This window comes from Tursiops truncatus, chromosome 3, assembly GCF_011762595.2.
Source record: "Tursiops truncatus isolate mTurTru1 chromosome 3, mTurTru1.mat.Y, whole genome shotgun sequence".
NCBI classification, from domain to species: Eukaryota; Metazoa; Chordata; class Mammalia; order Artiodactyla; family Delphinidae; genus Tursiops; species Tursiops truncatus.
Genome location: NC_047036.1, coordinates 5,276,009 through 5,300,356, shown reverse-complemented (window position 1 = coordinate 5,300,356; position 24,348 = coordinate 5,276,009). Strand labels below are relative to the sequence as shown.

The 24,348-nt window shown below is 45.7% G+C and overlaps 1 protein-coding gene across 2 annotated transcripts in view; it reads left to right on the top strand.

The window, feature by feature from the left end:
- NSUN2 (NOP2/Sun RNA methyltransferase 2) overlaps nt 1-22,028 on the top strand; it is a 29,449-nt gene extending 7,421 nt beyond the window's left edge. For both annotated transcript variants that reach the window (XM_073802001.1, XM_004316166.4), the window contains 15 exons: nt 2,261-2,332; nt 3,113-3,197; nt 4,369-4,561; nt 6,590-6,664; nt 7,802-7,932; nt 10,864-10,937; nt 11,506-11,636; nt 11,954-12,050; nt 14,761-14,945; nt 15,588-15,680; nt 16,410-16,545; nt 17,338-17,418; nt 17,733-17,871; nt 19,079-19,118; nt 21,098-22,028. In XM_073802001.1, coding sequence (XP_073658102.1) covers nt 2,261-2,332; nt 3,113-3,197; nt 4,369-4,561; nt 6,590-6,664; nt 7,802-7,932; nt 10,864-10,937; nt 11,506-11,636; nt 11,954-12,050; nt 14,761-14,945; nt 15,588-15,680; nt 16,410-16,545; nt 17,338-17,418; nt 17,733-17,871; nt 19,079-19,118; nt 21,098-21,320 — 1,755 coding nt within the window. In that variant the 3' untranslated portion in view covers nt 21,321-22,028. The remainder of the gene's footprint in view (nt 1-2,260; nt 2,333-3,112; nt 3,198-4,368; nt 4,562-6,589; nt 6,665-7,801; nt 7,933-10,863; nt 10,938-11,505; nt 11,637-11,953; nt 12,051-14,760; nt 14,946-15,587; nt 15,681-16,409; nt 16,546-17,337; nt 17,419-17,732; nt 17,872-19,078; nt 19,119-21,097) is intronic.
- Nucleotides 22,029-24,348: the final 2,320 nt, after the last annotated feature.

The following is a 24,348-nucleotide window of genomic DNA, read 5'->3' as shown; positions in this document are numbered from 1 at the left end:
TGGGCCTTAGTATCAGTCCGGTAGTTTTATTTTAACCATACGTGCCTCTGGGAGTGCCGAGGTGGATGAGGCAGGCAGAAAAACCCGCTGAAGTGTGTGCGCGCCCCCTGAATTTCTGCTAAGTTACGTGGCTGCTGTCTCGTTTGGCGCCTCTGATCGTGAAACGTCCGGCGGGCACCGTCACACATGCCGGCGTGGCTCCTTGTTTCTGGCCGCTCCGGGTTGGGGTGGCCGCAGCCGGGGGCGGGGCACAGCGCCCTGCTCCATGGGCCTCGCTCAGGAGCAGCTGCCCTGTCCGCTCTCATGTCCTTCCGAGGTGCGCGTGCCACGCGCCTTTCCCGCGGAGAAAGCGATATGCTCTCGCGGCCATGTGTATTTTATTAAAGTGTTTTACCCCGCATTTGCCAGGCAGACAAACAAGACCTAAATGCGACAACTTTGGTTCTCGTAGAACGACCTCGCCTTCGCCCTGTCAGCCCCTCCGCCTCCCCAGGTTCCCTGATGGCGGTTCAGTCACTTGAACTTCTAACCTTTAGCCTCACATCTTCCCCGACAAAATAGCTGTTCCCGCGTGTAATGCATGATTGAGTGAATGCCCATAAAATTTGGATGTTGTGAGCTTTGCAGTTTACTTTCAGTTTTTTGGGCATTCTTAATAGTCTCACGTTTAAAATCAGAAGCTGCCCCTTCTTATTTTCTAATCTCCTTTTTCTAGCCAAGGAAACCTCTGTGTCACCAGATGGTTTTTATTTCTTTTTCACTCGGAGCGTCTGTGTCCAGCTGACAGGATTATCGTGCTTCCCATGTTTCTTGCCTTGAAGCCATAACCAATTTAGAAACCTTTCACCCCGCTCCGTTCTAGTAGCTACTCAGTCCAGGGTAGAGCTGTTCCCTCTTGTGGCTCTGTGTCCAGCTTGGTAACCCGGTAACCTGGGCTCCGCTTGCCTGGTTTCCCACCCCCATCCCTACCCTGGTAAGGAGTAAACAGAGCTGAGCACCACCACGGGCCCAGTTCTGTGCTCGGGCTCATACAAGAAGGGCTTCTCTGGCTCGGCTCTTAATCTACTTGGATGTGTTAGAGAGCAATTTAGGTTCAAACTTCAACAGAGCAGAGGGTTTGTGGGGAATGGAGGGATACACAGTCCGGTAGGTCGTGAAGAGCTGGGTTTTGGCAGCTTTGAAAGGTAGAGGACACTGGAGTTTAGTGTTGGCGGCGTGTGTGGTAGGGAACCAGTCCAGATTTTTGATCAGGAGTCAGCAGGGTGCAATACTCCCTGGGTTGTTCAAAGTTGACTGCAGAGTGTCCATGAATCCAGGGACCACCTGCTGGGGTGTCTAGCCACGGGCCTGACATCCTCGTCCTACATGAATGCTCTGAGTGACAACTCGGGTGAAAACAGAAGGCAGGCTCTTCAGAATCACAGGTGTAACCCAGAACTTGGGATCCGTGCCCCTGGCGAGGCAGTCATGGTTCAGTCCTCACAGATGCAGTGCTGGCCGGAAACCCATGAGGTGAAAGGAACAGGTGTGAGTGGAGGCCTGTGTTTAGGTTCTGACAGTCAGGTGCGCAGGTGTAAGATGAGTGATGGCTGCTTGGGTGGCCTTTCCAGGACAGGGGCCCCAGGTTGTAAAGAAGCAGAAGCCTCCTGGTAGCTGATGCTCTTTTGGCTTTTTGTTAAGTGTTTAGTCCTAAGCTGTTACAATAGAGTTGTGATTGGCACAAGTGCTGGATTTCACTAAGGAACTTTGTCTGAATCTGAACAGCTGTACATTTTAACAGATGTCCTGACCCACGAGTGAAGATCTAGAGGATGGTTGGTTTAGTGAGGAGTTTTAATTATTCTCTCTCTTCCACAGGAAACATGGGGGCAGTGGTTGATGGGGACAGTTCTCAGGAATACAGAGCAGGCGTGGGCTGTTCTGGAAACAGGAGAACTAAGAGATAGAACTTACAGTTTCAGCTATGAAACTTTTAACGGGGACTTTCTGTCCTGTCCTGTGCTCGTGTTATACTTGAATTTCTAATATTCTAATGTTGTTTTGATATTTATGGTCATCCTTACTTAGTCTTTTGGTAGCAGCCATTTATCCACTAGTATAAAAATCTGTCTTACTTACTGTCTATGTGATAGTACTAACTTTTGTGTTCTGGTATAATTATATGGTATTTTCCTGTTGCATTGGAAATAACGCCCAGTATTAATTTTTTTCTGCCTTTCTTAATGCCATTGCTGATTTTTAAAAAATTTTATTTTCTAAGGGAAACATCAGTCGTCAAGAAGCCGTTAGCATGATTCCGCCACTGTTGCTTAATGCTCACCCTCACCATAAGGTATCGTGCATTGAATAGAAAATTCTGGTGGGTAGACCACCCTCAGTGTTTGTGTCTCTCTGTTCTGTTGAGACCTTTTTTTCTTTATATAGTTAATCATTTCTGTTTTCCTTTTCACTTTGGGTAAAGTGGAGAATGACATTTATTTTAAGTTCTTTTTGCAATTTTTACAACTCAGTTTCTTTACTTACTACTCAGATAATCTTCAGTGTTCTTGATTGACTAAATCGGTTGAAAATCATAGTGAACATGTATTGAGGACTTGTTGAATGCTGAGGATTGTTCTATGTTCTTTTTGTGAATCGATTCACTTTATTATCCACATACCCCTGTGAGGGTAGATGCTATCACTGTCCCCCTTTTTCCAGATGAGGGGAAGGAGGCAAAGGAAAGTGGAGCCTGAAGTCACCAACTAGTCGCCAGTGACTGAGCTGAGACTTGAACCCAGCCAGCTCTGCCTTTTAGCATTTTGTTATACTGCTTCTCGCACTTAGCATCTTTACTCATCATCCCTAAATGTATTGCTTTCACTGGTGTCTAGTGCCATTTTGTTCCTATCCCCTGTGGAGTAAGTATCTTTATCCTTCTGTGGTTTGGGGACATCATATAATATTAGGCCTCTGGAAGTTCAGTATAATATGCTATAGATTCATTCTATAAATAAATGTATTTGGGTTGTGAAATAGAAATGAGAAACTAGTTTTAAGTCGTTCTAAATTAAATGTAGGATGATTGATTTATTAAAAGAAGAACATCAGACATTTTATTGCTTTTCAGTAGATTTTAGATATGTGCGCAGCACCTGGATCAAAGACCACACAGCTAATCGAAATGCTGCATGCCGACATGAGCGTGCCTTTCCCAGGTATGCACTGGGCTGGTTTTTGAAGGGTAGGGGTGCTACTTTGGTGGGTTGTAGACAAGGAAAAGAGCATAACACAGGAGGCATCAGGCAGATGGGTTTTGTGTCTCTGGAAGTAGAGCTGGACGCTGTGCACACCTGTCAGTTGTCCTCAGACCCACACGTGCATTGTGGGGAGGGCCTTTACTTTAGAATTACGTGTATTTTCTTTTTCTCTTCTTTTTTTTTTTTTTTGCGGCACGCGGGCCTGTCACTGCTGTGGCCTCTCCCGTTGTGGAGCACAGGCTCCGGATGCGCAGGCTCAGCGGCCATGGCTCACGGGCCCAGCCGCTCCGCGGCACGTGGGATGCTCCCGGACCAGGGCACGAACCCGCGTCCCCTGCATCAGCAGGTGGACTCCCAACCTCTGCGCCACCAGGGAAGCCCCCTACGTGTATTTTCTATAAAAGCAAGTGGTGTTTCTTTTTAAAGCCATAGTAGGTAGATTGCCCTTTGAGTTTTCAGTAGTAACAGTCTCACATTGGGGTTTTTGTTTCCTTTTGACTCTTTACTACCTATGTGAGAGGCAGGAGAATGTAGTTGTCCAGAGCTGCTGTCAGACTCCCCAGGTTCAAATCCCACCGCCATTTAATAGGTGAGTTCTGTGACATTGCCAGACATCACATACGAAATGGGACATCTGTCTTGAACTTGGAGGACATTATGTAAGATTGCAAAGGTCAGAGCCTCCCAGGGAGCGGGTTGACTTGACCCTGAGGAGCCTCGGCCCCTCCCCAGGAAGCAGATTCGCAGGGCCCAGAATGGAGGCCCAGCACATGTGCACTATTTTAAACACTTGTTGGGGGATTTCGTTGTTTTCTACATCTTTCTTCCCTCACCCTCCTTTTTAGTTAATCGTTAATAATGGAAATGTTACTTTTGGCACAGTAATTGGTACAAAGTGAATAATTGTTGAACAGATGAATTTTGAAGTTTTGACATTTTAATTGACTGTGAAATCCATGCCGAGCCACCTGGTTCCTTTTTCTGGACCACTTCCCTAGTTCTAGCAAATCTGAAGCTCGGTCTTACGTTTGCTCAGTTGTCCGTCTCACCTGCCAACCTAGAGGTTACACATTTTAGGAAATTGCTCCACTTAGGCCACCTTTCACCTGACGCAGTTTTATGTTCCCAGAGGGGTTTGTCATCGCGAATGACGTGGACAACAAGCGCTGTTACCTGCTTGTGCATCAGGCCAAGCGGCTGAGCAGTCCCTGCATCATGGTGGTCAACCACGATGCTTCCTGCATCCCTCGGCTCCAGATGGATGTGAATGGGAAGAAGGAGATTCTCTTCTATGACCGCATCTTATGTGACGTCCCTTGCAGGTATGATTAAGAGGCCGGAAAGCCCAGAGTCCACTCAAAATCAAATCAGATATAGTCTAAAGTGAATCTGCACATGGTGTGCATGCAATTGCAGGTGTCAGTCTTGTGGCAACTGGTTTGAAGAGAGAGACACTGAGCGTAAATCAGAAGCCAGAAACTCAATTTTAGAGATAAACAGAACGAAGAGATCAGAAAGGGGGTGGTTTTGATCGTCTTGAAAAGGGACACGAAGAAGATACCTGAGAGGCAAGCAGTGTCGTCATAAAGCCTCGTTAACAGGCATTTCAGGATGTTAGTGCCGCGAGCGATTTGCTTGTGCTTATTTCCGGTGAGTATGTAGGATACTTGTCATAGGATAATACGTGATCACATTGGGCTTCTGTGGTGAATCTTATGTAGCACAGTGAAACTCAGGGGTTCCAACCTTTGGGAAACTCAAGTGTATTTGTACACGTGCCTTTCTTCAAGTTTTACAAATAAATTATAGAGTTTTAGAGTTTACCTATAAAAGAATTTCATGGCATAACTGAATAACTTAGTTTTTCCAAAAAGAAGAGAATCAAACTTAAAACGTCTGTTAATTTCCTGGAGGCAGTGACACAGGCACTGGTGTCACACATGTTTCATACCTTCTGAACACACGACTTTGTTGAGACAAAATACAAACTTTGTTGAGACAAAGTTTAGTACAGACGCTGCCACAGAACTTTGTTAGCACTAAACACAGTGTTTAAATATGACACATCGGAATTAAATCCTGTCTTATTTAAACAAGGGGCAGATTACTGCTGGTGGCAGAACTCATTAGCACTGAGTGTGACCGCCTGTCAAATACCGAAAGAATTCTCCTTCACAAAATTGAAATAGGTCATGAGCTATGTTCCTTTCTTTCTAGATTGCAGCTTTTTAGTTTTCCTTTGGATCAGAAAAACTGATTTTTCCCACCCCTGTGTTTTTGCGATCACAAATATCATACTGTGAGAAAGACGTGACCTCATGAGCTCTGAGTTGTAAGCTGAGGGAATTAGAATTTAAGCCACCACCATACATGCAAGGGATGTCATTTGAAAGCAGTTATATCGTATAGGACGTTTCCATCCTGCAGACCCCTCACCTCAAGGACATGTGACTAGACCATCAAGGAAAATTAAATTTTACAGAGAAAGCCAGCAGACACAGGAATTACTCAAATTCTGAGTAGATAAAATTCGACATGCACAGAAAGATTAATTGATCAACTCTGTATTATGGAATTTACATGTAAATGATTTCCATTAAGTAAAAGCAGAAATTAAAAAATGTTTAAGTGTGATATATAGAAAAATCTTGGTAAAGAAATTAAATTGGCTTAATTGAATTTGCTGCGGAAATCCTTTATGAGTATAAGTTTATCATTATTCTTGTAATTCTGATTAAAATGTTACTGTTGATTAGCCAAGTTTCTTTTCTAAGTAGCAGGATCAAAAGGTTCTGTGTCCTAGGTCTGAAGATTAGTTTTTTGTTTTGTTTCGTTTTGCGGTACGTGGGGCTCTCACTGTTGTGGCCTCTCCCGTTGCGGAGCACAGGCTCCGGACGCGCAGGCTCAACGGCCATGGCTCACGGGTGCAGCCGCTCCGCGGCATGTGGGATCTTCCTGGACCGGGTCACAAACCCGTGTGCCCTGCATCGGCAGGTGGACTCTCAACCACTGTGCCACCAGGGAAGCCCTGAAGATTAGTTTTGCTATAGTATTTTTTCTCAAATGGAAACAAATTACTGTCTCTTTGTTGAGAGAGGTGTTCTTTTCAAATCTTTATTTCCTTATTGCATTGAAATGGAAGTGCAATTAGTTTACTGTACTAGAGTGTCCCCAAAACAAAAATAGAAAGTTTATTGTAGCTTGTGAGAATTTAGATTGTTTTCTAATTGGTGTTTATAGTAATAATAATGATACCTGTTTTGTAATTTAACTCAAATATGACATATTTGTTAAGCTGTGATCATCTAACCGGTACAGAGTTTTAAGTTTTTAAATATCTTTCTTTGCAGTGGAGATGGCACTATGAGGAAAAACATTGACGTCTGGAAAAAGTGGAGCACCTTAAACAGCTTGCAGCTGCATGGGTAAATAAACTGTGTAATTGGTAGCCCTGTGTGACTAAGAGATTAGTGAAGGTTTATGGTTGAATTACCTGGGCATCCAGAGCTTCAGCTGATTGACTGTAATCCTCAGAATGTTAATGGCCACCTTCATGCGAGTTTGCTTATTTGTCAGAAGTAGTTGTTTTTAAAACCTCTCAAGAGTAGGAAACTGAAGATTGTATACATTTCAGGTATACATTTATTGAGAACGCCTTTTATAAAAGTTTCCTGTCACATTTCAGACATGTGTTTTCCATGAAATGACCATTTCTTACTAATATTTCTCCTCTCTGTTTTCAGTTCTTTTGTGTTGAATTATTTTGCTTAACATTTTGACCTCTCAGAAATATGTTTTGGTTGTCTTTAAAGAAAATTTGGGAAGTTCTTAGAAGTGAAAGGGAAGAGAAACTCTTATAACTCAAAGATAATTTCTGTCATGCCTGGTATATTATAGTGTTTTTCGGTGCAGAGGGATTTTTAAAATAGCTGTTTTGATTTTACTGTCTACAGAGCTTTGCTTTCTTTTTTTCACTTAACATTAAAATTATACAAATGTAGAACTATGGGTGATCTGGAGGGTACTAATGAATATTTACCATAAATAACTTCAGGAAATTTTGTTTCTCTGTTAAAAACTTACTACTGTTTCTGTGAAACAGGCAATTGGGAATATAATGTACTAAGAGATACAAACTGCTCATGGAAAGAAAAAGCAAATATTTGTATAAGTATGGAGACTTTTTAATAGTGAAATTTAGCTAATATATTGAATTCATTTGTTAATCAGCTTTATGCTTTGCTTGTTGGCATGTTGGGAAAGGTTAACAACAGTAACAACATTGTAGTAACAACATATAGTAACAACATCTATAAATAGGTGCTTTTTAGATAAACAGGGAACATCTTATATAGGGTTAATCTAACTTCGCTTAAAAATCTTAAAATTTTTGTTGTTATTTTTTTCTTTATATGGGAGTTGCTCATCTTACATAGAGTATTTTATATTTTATTATGTCTGTCATAAAATTTGTAATGAATATGTGCTACAGTCAGTGCCTCTGATGTATGTGCCATGCGGATGTGCTCGGCACATGGGGTAACCTAGTCTCCGGCCCTTAGTTTACAGCTGCGGATTGCAACTCGGGGCGCTGAACAGCTAGTGGAAGGCGGCAGGATGGTGTATTCTACGTGTTCACTAAACCCCATTGAAGATGAAGCAGTCATAGCATCTTTACTGGAAAAGAGTGAAGGTAAGTGCATGATGATCTTTCAATAAGAGTATGTACTTTTCAAAACCTTTATTGCTATAGTGTATTTTTCTGTAGGCTTTTTCTACGTTTGCTTGTGTGATTAGCCTATAAATCCTAAAATGAGGTATCCCTGATTAAAAACATGCTTATATAATGGGTTTGTTGTGTTTCGTGAGTTCTGCAGTTTGCCCATTTTGTTTCTCTAGGTTTGAAAGGTTATGTCAGATCCTTACCACACTGTTGCATTTTTTAAAAAATTGTGGTAAAACTTACATAACTTAAAAATGTACCATCTTAACTATTTAAAAATATATAGTTTGATAGTGTTAACTACATTCACATTGTTGTGTAGCCAATTTCCAGAGCTCGTCACCTTGCTAAACTGAAATTCTGGACCCATTAAACAACTCCCCGGTATCCCCTCTGCCCGCCCCCCCATTATTTTTCTGCCTCTGTGACTTTGACCACTCTAGATATCTCCTTTGAGTGAAATCATTACAGTATTGTTGTTTTGTGACTGACTGGCTTACCTCTTTTCAGATAATGTCCTCAAAGTTTACCCATGTTATGTAATATATCAGAATTTCCTTCCTTTTTAAGGCTGAAAATATTCCATTGTGTGTTTAGACCATATTTTGTTCATCCATTAATCTGTTGATGGACACTTGGTTTTGCTTCTGCATTTTAGCTGTTGTGAATAAACGCTGCTTTGAACGTGGCTGTACCAATAACTCTTTTAGACCCTGCCTTCAGTTCTTATGTGCGTACACACAAGTGGAATTGCTGCACCAGATGGTCATTCTGTGTTTATTTTTAAGGACCCACCATACTGTTCTCCACAGCAGCTGCGCCATTTTACATTCCCACCAACAGCACACAAGGGTTCCAATTTCTCCACAGCCTCGCCAGCACTTGTTATTTTCTGGGTTTTTTTTGTTGTGGTGGTGGTTGTTTTTTTGTTTTGTTTTTTGATAGTAACCATCCTAATGGGTGTGAGGTCTTACCACACTGTTTTATACTGAGGGACCAGCGTAGGTTGTAAGAACATTTCATAGTGTTTTCATGTTTTTGCTGAAATGTTAAGCTTTCCATCAGTTTCTCCTTAACAGAAATAATTGGAGATTTCAAACTAACTACATTTCCAGAATGGAATGCTACCGAGTTTTCTACTTATGTATGAAGCAAGTTGAAATGCAGATGTTGAAACAGGTGTGCATTTCCTGAGGCAGTAACCGAGACCATCTAGGCTTCCGTTACATTCTTAGTGGCCGAGTGATCTCTGTGCTGTGTGGTCAGCCCTCTGATTGTTCGCACCTTTGGGGTCTTTTCGACCTGAATTTACTATGTTGTGTTTATTTTGTTTTGCTATACTTACATGAAGATGTGATTTCTTTTTTTTTTTTTTTTTTTTTTTTTTTTTGCGGTACACGGGCCTCTCACTGCTGTGGCCTCTCCCGTTGTGGAGCACAGGCTCCGGACGCGCAGGCTCAGCGGCCATGGCTCACGGGCCCAGCCGCTCCACAGCACGTGGGATCCTCCCGGACTGGGGCACGAACCCGTGTCCCCTGCATCAGTAGGCGGACTCTCAACCACTGCGCCACCAGGGAAGCCCGAAGATGTGATTTCTGAACAGTGTTTCTTGCATGGTTATGAGCTCTACATTTTTGATGGTACTTTATTTCGAAAGGCATGTGAAGAGGAGAGCTGTGGGTGATGTAATTTGATAGTAAATTTAACTCTTAGTGTCCTATTCTGTAATTACTTTCTAACCAGGCAGGTGGGTTTCCAGTCTCGGTTTTGCTCTCACAGCCATCTCTGCACGTGGTTGCTCCAGACCACACTGTACATGTCTCATCTCTGTCCTCCGTCACGTGTAGACATCATGTAGAGGCGTCATGCGTGGACGTGGCTTCATCAGACAGTAGGCCTTGGCTGGGCCTTGTACTCTGCAGTTGCTGGGGCTTTCGACTGGAGAGGCTGTGGTCCCCGCCCTGAAGTCCTCAGACTCAGCTGGGGGAAGGGTGGCCGATACGCATTCAGTCTACACGCGCTGGGCCAGCGTTGGCAGCTTCTGACCCAAATGCTGGCAGAAAGTCACTGCTGAGCGCAGGGCAGTGTTTGATTGAGAAAACCAGTTTTCGTACACTTGCCCTATTATTTAGTGTTTGCTTTTAAAAGCCAGAATATTTGGATGTACTAGTGGAGGTCAGTATGATGCTTTTGTCAAAGGTTTCTTACTGTTGGACCTCCACCTCGGGGATTCTTTCGCTCTGTTTTCATGATTGCCTGCATTTTTCATAGCTTCCATGGAGCTTATGTTGGATTTTCCTCTTCCTGAGACCGTCTGCTCTGTCTGTGTTCTGTGGATGGTAGTTCATTTGAGAGGTTTCCTGTAATGGCCCTAACTTACAGCTTCTTGTAGCAGTACTACTGTAGACACAGTGTTCTTTTCTTTCTTTTTATAAATTTATTTATTTATTTTTGGCTGCGCTGGGTCTTCGTTGCTGCGCGCGGGCTTTCTCTAGTTGTGGCAAGCGGGGGCTACTCTTCGTTGTGGTGCGCAGGCTTATCACTGCGGTGGCTTCTCTTGTTGCTGTGGACTTTGTCTCGGACGTGGTGTGGACTCTGCAGCTCCTTACTGCAGCAGCTTTACTGTGCTGTCATTTATGCACGTAACATTCACTTGTTCTAAGTGTGCAGTTCAGTGACCTGTAGTGACTTCACTGCATTTTCGAGAAGAGCTCATTTGCAGTCTCTCCCTGTTCCCACCCCGCCCGCCGCAGGAACCACTAATCTGCTCTCTGCCTGTGTGGATCTGCCCTCCCTGGACATTCCCTGTAAATGGGATCATACAATATGTGATCTTTTATAATTAGTTTCTTTCACTGGGCGTAATGTGAATTTTTGTTTTGTCTTTTGTTTGATACATAGGTGCCTTGGAACTTGCTGATGTGTCCTCTGAGTTGCCAGGACTAAAGTGGATGCCTGGACTCACACAGTGGAAGGTAGTCTTTCTGCAAGGACTCTGACTCAGAAGGGCAGCTCAACTTGATAGACCTGTTAGACTTGTGGTGTGTTAGAGCACCCACAGTTGGGTAACTTGAATAAATAGTACATTTGGTTATGCAGCTCAGAATCAATTTCAAAATTATGTTTAATGACAAATGGTATGATTACACAAATATTTCTCTCTGGCACTGGAAAAGTTTTCCTGTCTTTATTCTGCAGTTAGAAGTCAGCTTTGTTTATTCTCATCCCCATAAGTATAGTTTTGCTTTTTTTCTTTTAACTGTCTGGAATTCAAGCCTTGTTTCCAATATGAAACAATTCAGTTTTCAGTTTTAAACGAGGAACAATCTGAGGCTTGTTTTAAAAAAGAAAAAGAAAAACCCACATGGAAAATGAAAATGCTGCTTTCTAGAACGATTGTCCTGTTTCATGGAATAAAAGGTTGTCGCATTTTTATCTTTGCAAACAGTCCTCGCTTTGGAGAGAAATGAGAATTGCCCACTCTGACTTTTCCTATTATTAGGTGGGGCTGGTAATCTAGAATCCCACCCTCTCGTTCTGCAGGTGATGACGAAGGATGGGCAGTGGTTTGCAGCGTGGGATGATGTTCCGCACAGCAGACACACCCAAATTCGGCCTACCATGTTCCCCCCAAAGGACCCCGAGAAGTCACAGGCGATGCACCTAGAGCGGTGGTGAGCTTGTGGGGAGGTGGGACCTCTAGCGTGTCCTGCGTGGTCTGGGCTGCGCCCATGGCCGACCCCTCATGTGTGAACTTTTCAGCAAGTAAGGTTCTCAGGGCCTGAGCTGCAGGCGTTGAGCATTTGTAAATAACAAAAATAAATGGCTTGAACTTAATTAGGTAATACTTTGGCCACTACGTTAACTTTTTACACATTACACATTGATGATTCTGTCAGTGAGGGTTGGGTGAATATTTACAGCAAAAGAATGTACTTAGGATCAGTTAAAAAGGGTAAATTGTGTGGGTTTTTGTTTTTGTTTTTTTCAGTCTTAGGATATTACCACATCATCAAAACACTGGAGGGTTCTTCGTAGCAGTATTAGTGAAAAAGTCTTCAATGCCATGGAATAAACGTCCCCCAAAGGTAAACATCTTCCGAAACAATGTAGCATACCGTGTGGTCTTTTTGTGCAGTTGAGGCAGAAGCTGGCCGAGGTCAGTGGAGAGTTTTTGTGTGTGAGGCGGTGATGGTGGTGTTCTTAAATTTAAATTTTGAGTTTTCCAGAAAGCAGCCGTGTCTTATAAGGGAGGTGGAAAAGGCGGAGTTGGGAAATGCATTTCTTCTATATCTTAAATCCAGTTCTTTAATAAAAATTGGAAAGTCATAAAGACGGCTGCTCTGTGGTTTAGGATCAGAATAAACCCCTGCAGGCCAGTGTCTGTGTCTGCCTTCCTGTGGGTAGTTTTCAGTCGGAACAACTCTGCCAACCTCAGGCCAGCCAGTCTTTGCCTTGGCCATAAGAGGTAATGACAAGCTGTCCAGGCCTGGCTGAAGTGGACATAGATAGGGCCTGACCTGTCGAACGAACCTCAGCCGCCCCCTGGGTTATTTAAGGGAGGCCATGAAGCCGAGGGGTTCAGAGAGGGCAGCCTTCAGTTTTGACACAAAGTTGCTGTGTGATGCGCTCTCCTCCCCTTTATCAGTGTATCAACGTGGGGAACTTTGTTAGCATGTCCATCAGCCTTCCTTCCGTTGCCGTGGAACATGGCCTGGAGTCACAGTCCATGCTGGAAAACGAGGACAAATAATGCTTGGCCTTTGGAGAAACAGAAAGGAAACTGTTCTCTGGGGTATGGCTAATCCAGACGAATGCTTGGGTCACAGCCTCACACTGAAGGGACGTGGCATTTGCGGGCCATCGCCACGGCGCTTGTGAGGTTGGAGAGGTTTTCCCAGAGGCGGAGCCCCTGGCTGTCACAGCCCCTCACTCCCGGTCAGGAATGGGGCCATGGGGCTCGGAGCAGCACTCCCTGACACATGAACACCAGCCACATGGTAACTTAAATTTTCTTGCAGCCGCATTATAAAAAGTGAACGAAAAAGTGAGATTAATGACATTTTATTTATCGCAGTATAATAAAATGTGATTTTCATGCAATTAAAGTAAGTTACTAGTGAAATATTTTTCATGCTTGCATTCCGAGATTTAAAAACAGTGTGAACTTCCACTCTAAGAAGCATCTTACATAGCACCGGGCACATTTGACATGGTCAAAGTGCACGACTGTGCTGTACTACAAGGGTACTGGTCAGAGCCTGTCACGTACGTGTACTTCAGGTTCACTTGCACTTGGGGCTGTGTTGACATTTTTGTCACATAAGTGGTTTTGAGCTTTCTCTTCAGTGTGCCACCTCTGATGGGGCATCTTACCTTTTAGAACAACTTGGTATCATTTGCTCATTTAAATCTTACTACTACTTCTGTCTCCTGTGAGTATGTCAGTTCCTCATTCATTTAGCTTTGAAAACCTGTTTTGGCGGCCTTCCCTGTGAGCTCGCCCAGCGTGACTCTGCTGGGGCCACATTGATAACTCAGATTCTCAGTCTTCAGGACGCCGTTGTCTAGTTGAAGTGATGGAGCTTGTAAAAACAGTCAGAATTGGAGCCGGGGAGAGCCATGCTGACAAAGTGCTGTTGGTATCCTTGTGAGGGGGCAGGATTAGATCTGGGTCATTGCAATGGAACAGAAAAAGCCTTCTGCACAGAGGGCCGTGGGAGACGGGCTCCGAAGAGCAGGCACAGGTGGGCATAGAAAGGATGCGTACCATTGCTAGCCTTGGCAAAGGGTTTGTTCTTTTTTGCCTTTTTTTTTAAACAAATAGAGTACATTTTCTGGGAGGCAGTGTTGCCTAGTGTTAATAGCTTTAGAACCTTACCAACGTGTCCACTTAATAGCTTTGTGAACTGAGGGACATGTTGAACTTTTCTGTGTTCAAGTGTCCTAATTTGTAAACTCACTTCATAGGGATTGAGAATTATCACTTTTACCAATCTTGTGACCTGTTAGAAAGGACGTGTAGCTTTAAAGAATTTTATTAAGTTGAGGTGTAATTGACATAAAACATTATATTACTTCAGGTGGACGACATAATGATTCTGTTTGTATATACATAGTTACAGAATGTATTTCCTCATGGTGAGAACTTTTGAGATCTGCTCTCTTAGAAAGTTTGAAATATGCAACAGTGTTATTACCTGTAGTCGCTGTACTGTGTTATGTAATAGTTTTTTTATATAAGATCGTATATAAAATATACATAAAAAATTAATGTAAGTGAAACATTTTGCACATTCTTAAAGCCAAAATTATACTGTTATCCCAGATCAGAAGTTCGTTTTTCTACAGGTAGTTTCTCAGTCCCTAGAGGGCCACTTTATCTTTCTACTATCTTTCTTCTAACTTCCACAGCGGTTTATCCAGGGGTCCTGGGAGAGTTTCCACTGTCCTGTATGTATGTCCTTGTCTTCTCGGCCCCGGATAGTATGTTTGGGGCAGCATGCGACTCATCACGCAGAGCAGATGCACGGCAGCATTTCTGAGTGAAGACAAGCTGGCGTTGTTGGCCTTTGCTAGGAAACAGGAAGTTAAAACTAGAATCAGTGCCCGTGAATTTTGCTTATAATAGCAGATAGATTTAAGACACTTGTTTTAAAAAAATTCTGTTGTCTCTCTTTTGTACATGAAATGCTGTATTCATTTGGATGGATTTTGCGACATTTTGAGTTCCTTCTTTTCCTGTATCAGGGCAGAGGAGGTTGTTGTGAGTTTAAACAAGCTTACCCCCTGTTCCAGCTGCAGGGTGAGTCTGCAGAGCCGCGGGGGCCTGTGCAGCCGGGCCCCGCAGATCCCATGGGAAGGAGCGTTTCCCACCCCTTGGAGCTGGAGAGTAAACCGGCCGCTGGTATTAGTGACACAGAAGCAACTGAAAGAGCTGAGAATTTAGAGAATAATGAAAATAAGAAAGATGGTGTGTGTGGGTAAGAAACGGTTGTGTCTTTTTATTTTGTTTATTTTCTTTTTGGCTGCGTTGGGTCTTTGCTGCTGCACGCAGGCTTTCTCTAGTTGCGGCGAGCGGGGGCTATTTGTTGTGGTGCGCGGGCTTCTCATTGTGGTGGCTTCTCTTGTTGCGGAGCACAGGCTCTAGGCATGCGGGCTTCAGTAGTTGCAGCACATGGGCTCAGTAGTTGTGGCTCGCGGGCTCTACAGTGCAGGCTCAGTAGTTGTGGCACACGGGCTTAGTTGCTCCGTGGCATGTGGGATCTTCCCGGACCAGGGCTCAAACCCGTGTCCCCTGCATTGGCAGGTGGATTCTTAACCACTGCGCACCAGGGAAGCCCAACGGTTGTGTCTTGATCCTCACGTTCTTGTGTCTCCCCAGCCCTTGTAGATTAAACAGGAACCCAGATCTCTCTCGGGGGTGGTTTTGCAGGGGTGAGAAGGTCCTTGCTGTATAGGACACGGTTCAGTGCTGATGACCCCCGGAGGGAAGAGACCTACTTCCCTCCAGAGCCTGGGCGGCATGGAGCTGGGATGAGGGCTGGGCGGGAGGAGGGATGTGCTGTTGGGATTTAGCGGTATTCCTCGGATGACAGATTACCTCGTCTCCATTCCCTTCTCAGTCCTCCTCCATCTAAGAAAATGAAGTTATTTGGATTTAAAGAAGATCCGTTTGTATTTATTCCTGAAGACGACCCATTATTTCCACCTATCCAGTAAGGATGAATTCAACGTTTTAAATTCTTCTTTTAAATTTACCGTAGGGTGAAATGCACATGTGGTCACATTTAACTGTAGTTTTTCATTTAGCCCCTTTTTAACAACGCATGTCAGAGCTGGATGAAAGTTTAGAGGGTGTTTACTGAACCCTTCAATTTAAGGTGAGCAGTAATCAGAGAACCTAAGCCACCCAAAGGTATAGAAGATAGAGAGATGGAAAACTCTGGACTGCGGCCAGGGCTCCCCGCCTTGCTCCCGGTTAGGAAATGAAGAGTAGTGCGTCTGGGTGGGATTTCCAGGTAGAACAAGGTGCTCAGGATAACAGTCTTGGGTTCATCTCTTCCTTGTTTGTTGAACTTAGTATCTTTAAACCAGAGTGGTCACTTACATTCATCGTCTTGTAGATAACTGATCCTTTGCCTGTGTTTGTAAAATTCCCTCCTAAAATGCCCGTGGAGCAGGTGGGTCCTCTCAGGTGTGCTGTTGGAGCAGCAGTTGGGGGGAGAAGTTGCACCTGTTAATGCAGGTCCCAGATCTAGCTGTGCTCAGGCGAAGCTCCTGGAGGCCCAGGTGAAGCAGGTGAAGGTGGGCGTCCACGGCAGAGTGCCAGCACCCTTGACCACAGCAGCTTTGAGAAATGGGATCTGTCGGGGAGAGCAGGCCGCCAAGAGGCATTCGTCACATTCTGAACGGAACTCTTATAAGCAGCCCTGTCTTTTTCACAGGAAATTTTATGCTTTGGGCCCTTCCTTCCCAAAGATGAATTTGTTAACTCGAACCGTGGAGGGGAAGAGAAGGCAGCTCTACATGGTGTCCAAGGAGCTGAGAAACGTGCTGCTGAACAACAGTGAGAGAGTGAAGGTACAGCTCACACAGCCCCGGGCCCGCGTGCGCTCAGCGTGTGGTGCTTTCGTGTCTGCTCGGACTCGGTTGGGAGGGGCTGGCCCTGACGCGGCCCTGCCAGTCTGTCCATCGTGGGCAGAGGGGAGCCGAGCTGCCTGGGGGCCTCAGCCACTGCCAGGCACAGGCTGCCCGGCCGTGTCCCGTCCGCCCCGCTGGGCTCACACCGTCTGCGTCACGGGGGACCGACGTCTGCCTGCTGCTCCTGTGGGCGCTTGGCTTTGTTTTTTTCCATTTTCCTTAGATTTTTTCCACTTCTGGGCCCTCTTTTCGTTTGCTTTACAGTTTTCCCAGCTCATTTCCCTCTTGCCTGCTTGTTTAACGCAGCTCATCTCTGTGGTCTGGAGGCCCCCGAGGTCAGAGTGTTCTCAGCACAGTGTTAGGCCATTAGGTGCCGTCTTTCCTGTCCTCTCTTGGGTGTCCGCTGGGGCTTCCAGGCTGACGGCATCCTTGCTCCCGATGGCCCGTGGAATGTGTGCTGACCTATTCTTGTGTTCTCAGAGTTTCCTGGTTTTAACGTCTATTGTAATTATCAGTCCGTATAAGCCACAGAAACCAAAGCCGTGTGAGAGTATCGGTCGGGGCAAGAGAACGTCTATTTTAGTCAGATGACTCTTGAAGTATTTTCCACTCCTTTTTTCCTTCTTTTCAGCAGCTACTTAGAGCTCTGTCTCCTTGTGCTAGAAAGGAGTATTTTAGTCGATTATCCTGACTTTCACTTACGTGCGTTTCACCTGATATTTTCCATTCCAGGTTATTAACACTGGGGTTAAAGTCTGGTGTCGAAATAACAGCGGTGAAGAGTTCGACTGTGCTTTCCGGTTGGCGCAGGAGGTAAGCGCAGCTGGTGGGGCGGCACGAGCCGTGAAGGCGTGGATGGGTGATTCTGAGCCGGCCCGGCGGGTCAGGACCATTGAGCACCGGGCCGGCTGCTGCCAGGGGGGCTCTCGAAGACACTGAGCTTTCCCGGGGCGCCAGGGTGGGGCTGTGCTTGCTGGCGTGTGTCCCGCCTGCCTGGGGCTGTGGTGAGGGGTGGGGCTGACGTGAGGGGAGGGCCCGCCAAAGCCCGCGGCCTTGGGCGGGCGGCTCGCCTCACTGCATGGGCCGTGTGCTGCTGTTCGTGATGGCCACTCTCTTTATTCCCACAGGGAATATATACATTGTATCCATTTATTAATTCAAGAATTGTCACCGTCTCCATGGAAGATGTTAAAATTCTGTTAACCCAGGAAAATCCATTCTTTAGAAAACTCAGCAGCGAGGCATACGGCCAAGTCAAGGACATGGGTAAGCAGTTTGACTGGCGCAGAGGCGTCGCTTGTCCTCGCACACATAGTGGAGATGCAGGTGTTCCTGCCTGACGGAGCTTTTTCACTTTCATGTACGTTGTGGCTTTGTTCTTAGTGCCTGTGTCGATTTTCGGAGGGATTTCTGGAGACACACCTGATAATCCCTTTCATTGAGGGTCAAGGGCATTGCTGAGGTTGCTCTCCTTCCCCGAGCCAGCCTTCCACGGTCACCTGTGCAGGTGTCGGGGCCCGGCCGGCCCACCTGCCAGAGCCCCAAGCCGCCCGCTGTCACTCAGGCAGCCAGGACCGGGCCCCGCGTGGACGCAGAGGGCAGGTCCCAGCGCTCGGGTGTGTCTGCGTCTCGAGGCCCAGGAGAGACGAGCGCAGGCTGTCGGCTTGGTTTGGCAGCTTGACCAGCCCCCCGCGGTAGAATGTGCGTCCTTGCCCAAGGTTCCTGCTGCTCTGCGGGTAGCGGTCACATCCTTGCTTTTCTGTTTCATAAACGTCCACCTCGAATCACTGCGTGACGTTTCCTCCTACGAATACAAATAATTCCACCTGGGACTCTAGTTCTGTTTTTCTTTTCATTCTTGCTTGCTTTTTTATAACTTATTCCTTATTTCCGGCTCGATTGGATGAAAAGGGCACAAATCAGTCACTGAAGTTACGTGGTCTCATGCCTTACGTTCCGGCCTGAAGCCTGAGCAGTAGGAGCTCGCCGTGCCGAGGCGTCCTCGTCTCCCCAGGCAGGGCTGCGTTCAAAGTAGGGATTGCTTTAAAGGATATGGGGACGTGTGTTCTCTTTCTCTTTTAATCCTACATTTGGACGACCGCAGCATAATTTTTGACAGTTTTTAATGTGTTGCTCCATGCTCTTTCTGGGAGTTGGAGCAGTTATTTACTTAGTCTTGAGTTCTGAGAATTAAGCAGTAGCTAATCCCCACCTCCCTGCTCCTGAGAGAGGCTTGCTGAGTGTTTTCAGTCTCTCAGTGGTCTGACGTGAGCCTCTCCTACACTGTCCCCGTGACCCCACTTGGTGCCTGGCTTGCGGACGGCATTGTGAATTTAGACGGAAAGGCCTCTTTTCTGCCTCAAGACCCCTGAGATCAAGAGTCCAGATTACTGTTCTCTGGGCACATAAACGTGCACCGCAGAGGTGTCCCTGCTGGCAGAGCTCAACCAGTGTGTGTCTGTTTCTCTTCCAGCCAAGGGCAGCGTCGTCCTGAAGTACGAACCGGACCCCACGTAAGTGAGACGCTCCTGCCATCGGAGCCTCCGTGTTCTTGGAGGTGGGAGGATGGTGGGTGGTCTTAGAAGCCTTTTATGATGTTCCCCTCAAATAGTACTGTGCAAATTTTAGAAATGGAATATTTTCGTATATCATGAAGATACTCTTGATAAAACAAGCCATGTGTATTTTTATTTAGAAGATAAAATGCAGAGTCCTATTCTCTGTGCCCCAGAAATCTAATTCTGATTTTTATCTTAAACAGAGGAAGTGTACAGATAGGACAGTCAAGAGAGGTTGAGTTCTTCCACCTCTGCTGTTGGTTTGGCTGGTGTTTGTGGATCACCCGTTAGGTATCAGGCAGTGTTGCTCTGGGCCGGGGCATGGGGGGCCGGCCCCCGTAGCTAGACTGACAGCCACCTCGGGAGCACAGAACCACTGTTCTGCGACACCCCTCACAGGGGGAGCAGGTCCCACGTGGTCAGCACTTGCCAGAAACAAGACAGAGGACTTGGGTGTCAGGCCCAGGGGTCCTCAGCAAGGGGATGGCAGAGTCAGCGTTTTCATCCCCAGACTGGTTTACATTTAACAGCTGCCTCTGTCAAATAAAGCACCATTTCCAAAGGAGGAGATAGAACAGGGTCTGGGCTGGAGAGGGGTTTGGGCAGCTTCTCTGGAAGGCAGGACCCAGCTGGACAGCAGCCTGGGTGGAGTCTGCACAGGAGGCCAGGTCCCAGCATCCAGCATCGTCTGCGGGGAGCAGCCTTGGGGGGGGGGGGGGTGGGACCAGGAGTAAGATGGCAGGTGGGTTTTAAGGTAACAGTGCTTGTGTGGCCCACGTAGAAAACTGTAGGCTGTTTTAAGATGTGGGTCCGCTTTTCCACATACACTGGTTTCTACCAGTTGAAGTACACAGGTGAAAAGACAGCTTCAGGAATTAGATTTTTTAAAGAGGAAGACAATGGGAGTATGGGAATTTTCTGGTATTTTCCTGTCATCATTTTTTACCAAACCACTAAGAAAAGGAGATGTGTTTCCATCTCCTTTTCTTAGTGGTTTCTCTCTTCCTGGTTCAGGCCTTTCTCTTCTCTTTTTTTGTTTGTTTTTTAAGAAATATGATTGAAACGCTTGTTTGTTCCATGCACAGCCTGTGTCACTGATGCCTGGCATCAGGTAGGCTTGGGACACATGTTTACTTAAATGAGGGCTTTAGGAGCCTAAAAACTAGACCAGAGTCACATTTGAAAGAAAGTAAATAACAGTATGCATGGTACACGCTGATACGCACAGTGCTTGATAAGGGACACATGCGCAATACAGACAGTAGCCGCCCTCCCAGTTAGGAAAGGGGAGTCGGTGCCGCCTGGGAAGCCGGTCGCGCAGCCAGAGGGTGGTTGGGCCCGGATGGCACTGCTTGCTGGACACAGGCAGGCTTGGTGTGCTGGGCATTGTACCGTTGTGGGGGTGGGTGACCAGACCCAATTCTGGGAAGCATTGAGTCTGCAAAGACTGGTGGTCCTGGCTCCCGGTCCTGGCACCCCACGCAGCTGGCGCTGTTGCTCTGGGCCCAGTTACCCGGCCTCTGCGGGGCCTCAGTTTGCTCACCTGTAGACGTGGGCAGGAGCTGCAAGGAGCCATGAGGGACAGGACAGATTCCTGTTGGTGGGTAGGGTGGGCATACAGATAGGTCTTCACATTGGCGAAGACGCAAGTATTTGGAGATTCTAACACTGAAAGTGTTTGAAATCTGCAGATTTGGGGGTTATTCCACTGTGAGTTTTTAGAAGGAAAGACTGGCCAACCTGAGGGTGTTGATGCTCTTCAGGACAGGAAGAAGGAAGCTGGTTTTCTTTGAGAGAAGCCTCCATAGAATCACAGACTAAAATGCCTTCCCCGTGGCTTGGGGGTATTTTTGGGGGAGCAGTTCTATGTTAGTACTGCCTACGGTGCAGTTAGGAGGATGTTTAACGCTTACCCGGAGCCGTTCTGTTCACAGGAAACCGGACACACTCCAGTGCCCCATCGTGTTGTGTGGATGGCGGGGAAAGGCCTCGATTCGAACTTTTGTGCCAAAGAACGAACGGCTTCACTATCTCAGGATGATGGGGCTGGAAGTGTTGGCAGAAAAGAAGAAAGAGGGGGCTGTTCCGACAAGCGAGAGTGCAGCCAGCCCTGGGGCTCCGGAGGACAAGGCGGGTGCCGAGCAAGGGGCAGAGTAGCCGGCCGGCCGGATGCCGCCACAGGCAGTGACCCGGCGGCCGGCCCGCCCTGGTGCGCTGGCTGCAGGGGGCCTCCACCTCGGCGTCGCCGCTGAGACGAAACCCAGGCCTACTTCTGACTGGTGAGGCACACATCTGTAAAGACTGGGAAGTGACGGAAGGTTAGGTCTTTGAATGACCCCCGGACTCCTTTCACATGGAGCGTATGGAAGGTATTTTTTTAGCTTGTTAGAATTTCCCCATTTCTTTGGCAAAGATGGGTCCAGTATGCCTGTTGCCGGTAATAGACTTTCATTGTTAAAGTCATTCCACCAAGACATATAACTGCCCTGGCAGAAAATTTCAGGTCCCTTTTGTTATGCCTATATTGGTCTTAAGGCCTAGTGCTTCTTTTAGGCATTTTTTTAGGGAGAATCTGTAACTACGTGTGGATTGTTGGAAAACTGTACTATCAGCTTTAATAATTGTATTAAGTTGCCCATTAGTGCGACATTAATACGCAGTGGGGTTAATATCTGAGGTCTCAGATGACTTCTGTGCCTTTGTAATAAAAGGTAAAATACACTTTCTCACAGTAAGAGCTGTATTGTGAATTGTGATACTAGTCGTGAGGGGCTTATGTGCTGTTATTGGAGTACCCTGCAATTTTAATTTTTAAATGGGGTTTGGGATCCTTCGAAAGTTTAAATAAAGAGTCGTTAATGAAAATGGGTATGTGTACGACTCTAGTGTTTACTCTGGTTCATGAGGCAGAAGGAACTAACTTATTTTGGGGTAAATGGAAACATTAGGATTAAAGCCTTAGCTGGTGGAAGGAATTTTAATGTGAAGACAGCTCTTGAATAAAGTCAGTAGTTAGGCCTGAAAGCGCTTGAAGGACTTTCTTGTGGGTTTACCTTTTATCCTCCAGAGGGCGGTATTGACCCTTCAACTACAGTGAGCCCGATTTGGGTGGGTAGAGGGTTGCTTAGCAGCTTGGGAACCATCTCCAGTGCTGAATGGGCTCCCTCGGGCACTGTGCTGACCAGGCAGGAGCTGCGCGGTCATTTCAGTTAATCACTTACCAGGTCCCTGCTATGTGTCAGGCGGGGTTCTGGGTGACACATCTTATCATGACAATCAAAATTTCAGAAGAGAAGAGTATGGTGTGGTGAACCTTCATGGCCCTGTCATCTGGCTTTCACAGTGAATACAGTCTTATTAATACCCACCTTTTTATATTATTTTGAAGTAAATCGTGTCTAACATTTCAAAAGATAAGGACCCTTTTTCTTTTTAAAAAATAACCTCGGGACTTCCCTGGCGGTCCAGTGGTTAAGACTTCGCCTTCCAGTGCAGGGGGCGTGGATTCAATCCCTGGTCTGGGAACTAAGATCCCACACGCCTCATGGCCAAAAAACCAAAACATAAAACAGAAGCAACATTGTAACAAATTCAATAGAGACTTTAAAAATGACCCACATCAAAAAAATCTTTTAAAAAATAAAAATAAAAAATAACCTCAGGGGCTTCCCTGGTGGCACAGTGGTTGGGAGTCCGCCTGCCAATGCAGGGGACATGGGTTCGTGCCCCGGTCCGGGAAGATCCCACATGCCGCGGAGTGGCTGGGCCCGTGAGCCACGGCCGCTGAGCCTGCACGTCTGGAGCCTGTGCTCCGCAACGGGAGAGGCCACAACAGTGAGAGGCCCGCATACCGCAAAAAAAAAATAAAAATAAAAAAATAACCTCAATAACTTCACACCAAAAGCAGTAACAATTCCTTAACGTCAAATAACTTACATGAAAATTCTGTACACCGAAAACTATTAAGACATGGATGAAAAAATTGAAGACACAAATAAATGGGAAGATACTCCATGCTCATGGATTGGAAGAATTAATACTGTTGAAATGTCCATACTGCCCAAAGTGATCTTACAGATTTGACGCAAGCCCTAAAAAATTCCGATGGCGTTCTTCACAGAAAAAAGAATCCTAAAATTTATATGGAGCCGCAAGAGACCCTGAATAGCCAAGGCAATCTTGAGAAAAAGGATAAAGCTATAGGCATCATATTCCTGATTTCAAACTGTATTAAAAAGCTATAGCAAAGCAGTATGCTATTGGTAGGAAAACAGGCATGTAGATCAGAATAGAAAGCCCAGGAATAAACTCATGCGTATATGGTCAATTTTTGGCAAAGGAACTGAGACTATACAATGAGAACAGGACAGTCTCTTCAATAAATAGTGCTGGGAAAAGAGGATTGCCACATGCACAGAGCATGAAACTGGACCCCTATCTTACACATATACAAAAGTCAGCTCAAAGTGGATTAAAGACTTAAATGTAGACTGAAACTCTGAAGTTTCTAGAAGAAAACATAAGGGGTAAGTTCCATGACATGGCTTCTGGCAATGACTCTTTTGGGTATGACAACAAAAGCAAAAATAAACAGGTGGGACTACAAAGGAAACCAACAAAATGAAAAGGTAACCTATGGGATGGAAGAAAATGTTTGCAAACCATACGTCTGATAAGGGGTTAATACTAAAATTTAACCTGTTAATACTAAAAATACAGGGAACCCATACAACTGAATTAAAAAAAAATCCAATTAAAAAAAGGGGCAAAGGACTTAAGTAGGCATTTTCCCAAAGAAGACAAATGGCCACAGATACATGAAAAAGTGCTCAACGTCAGCAGTCATCAGGGAAATGCAAATCAAAACCACGGGATGTCACCTCACAATTTGTTAGGATGACTGTTACCTAAAAGAAGAAAGGCTGGTGAGGACATGGGGAAGAGAGAACCCTGGTACACTGATGGTGGGAGTGGAAAACGGTCTGGAGGTTCTTCGAGAAATTAAAAATAGAACTACCAGATGATTCAGCAGTCTTCTGGGTATTGATCCAAAGGGAATGAAACTTATCTCCAAGAGATATCTGCACCCCCATGTTAGTCATAATGTTATTTACAATAGCCAGGGTACGGAAACGGGTAAACCTAAGTGTTCATCAACAGAGGAATGGGTAAAGAAGTGGCGCAT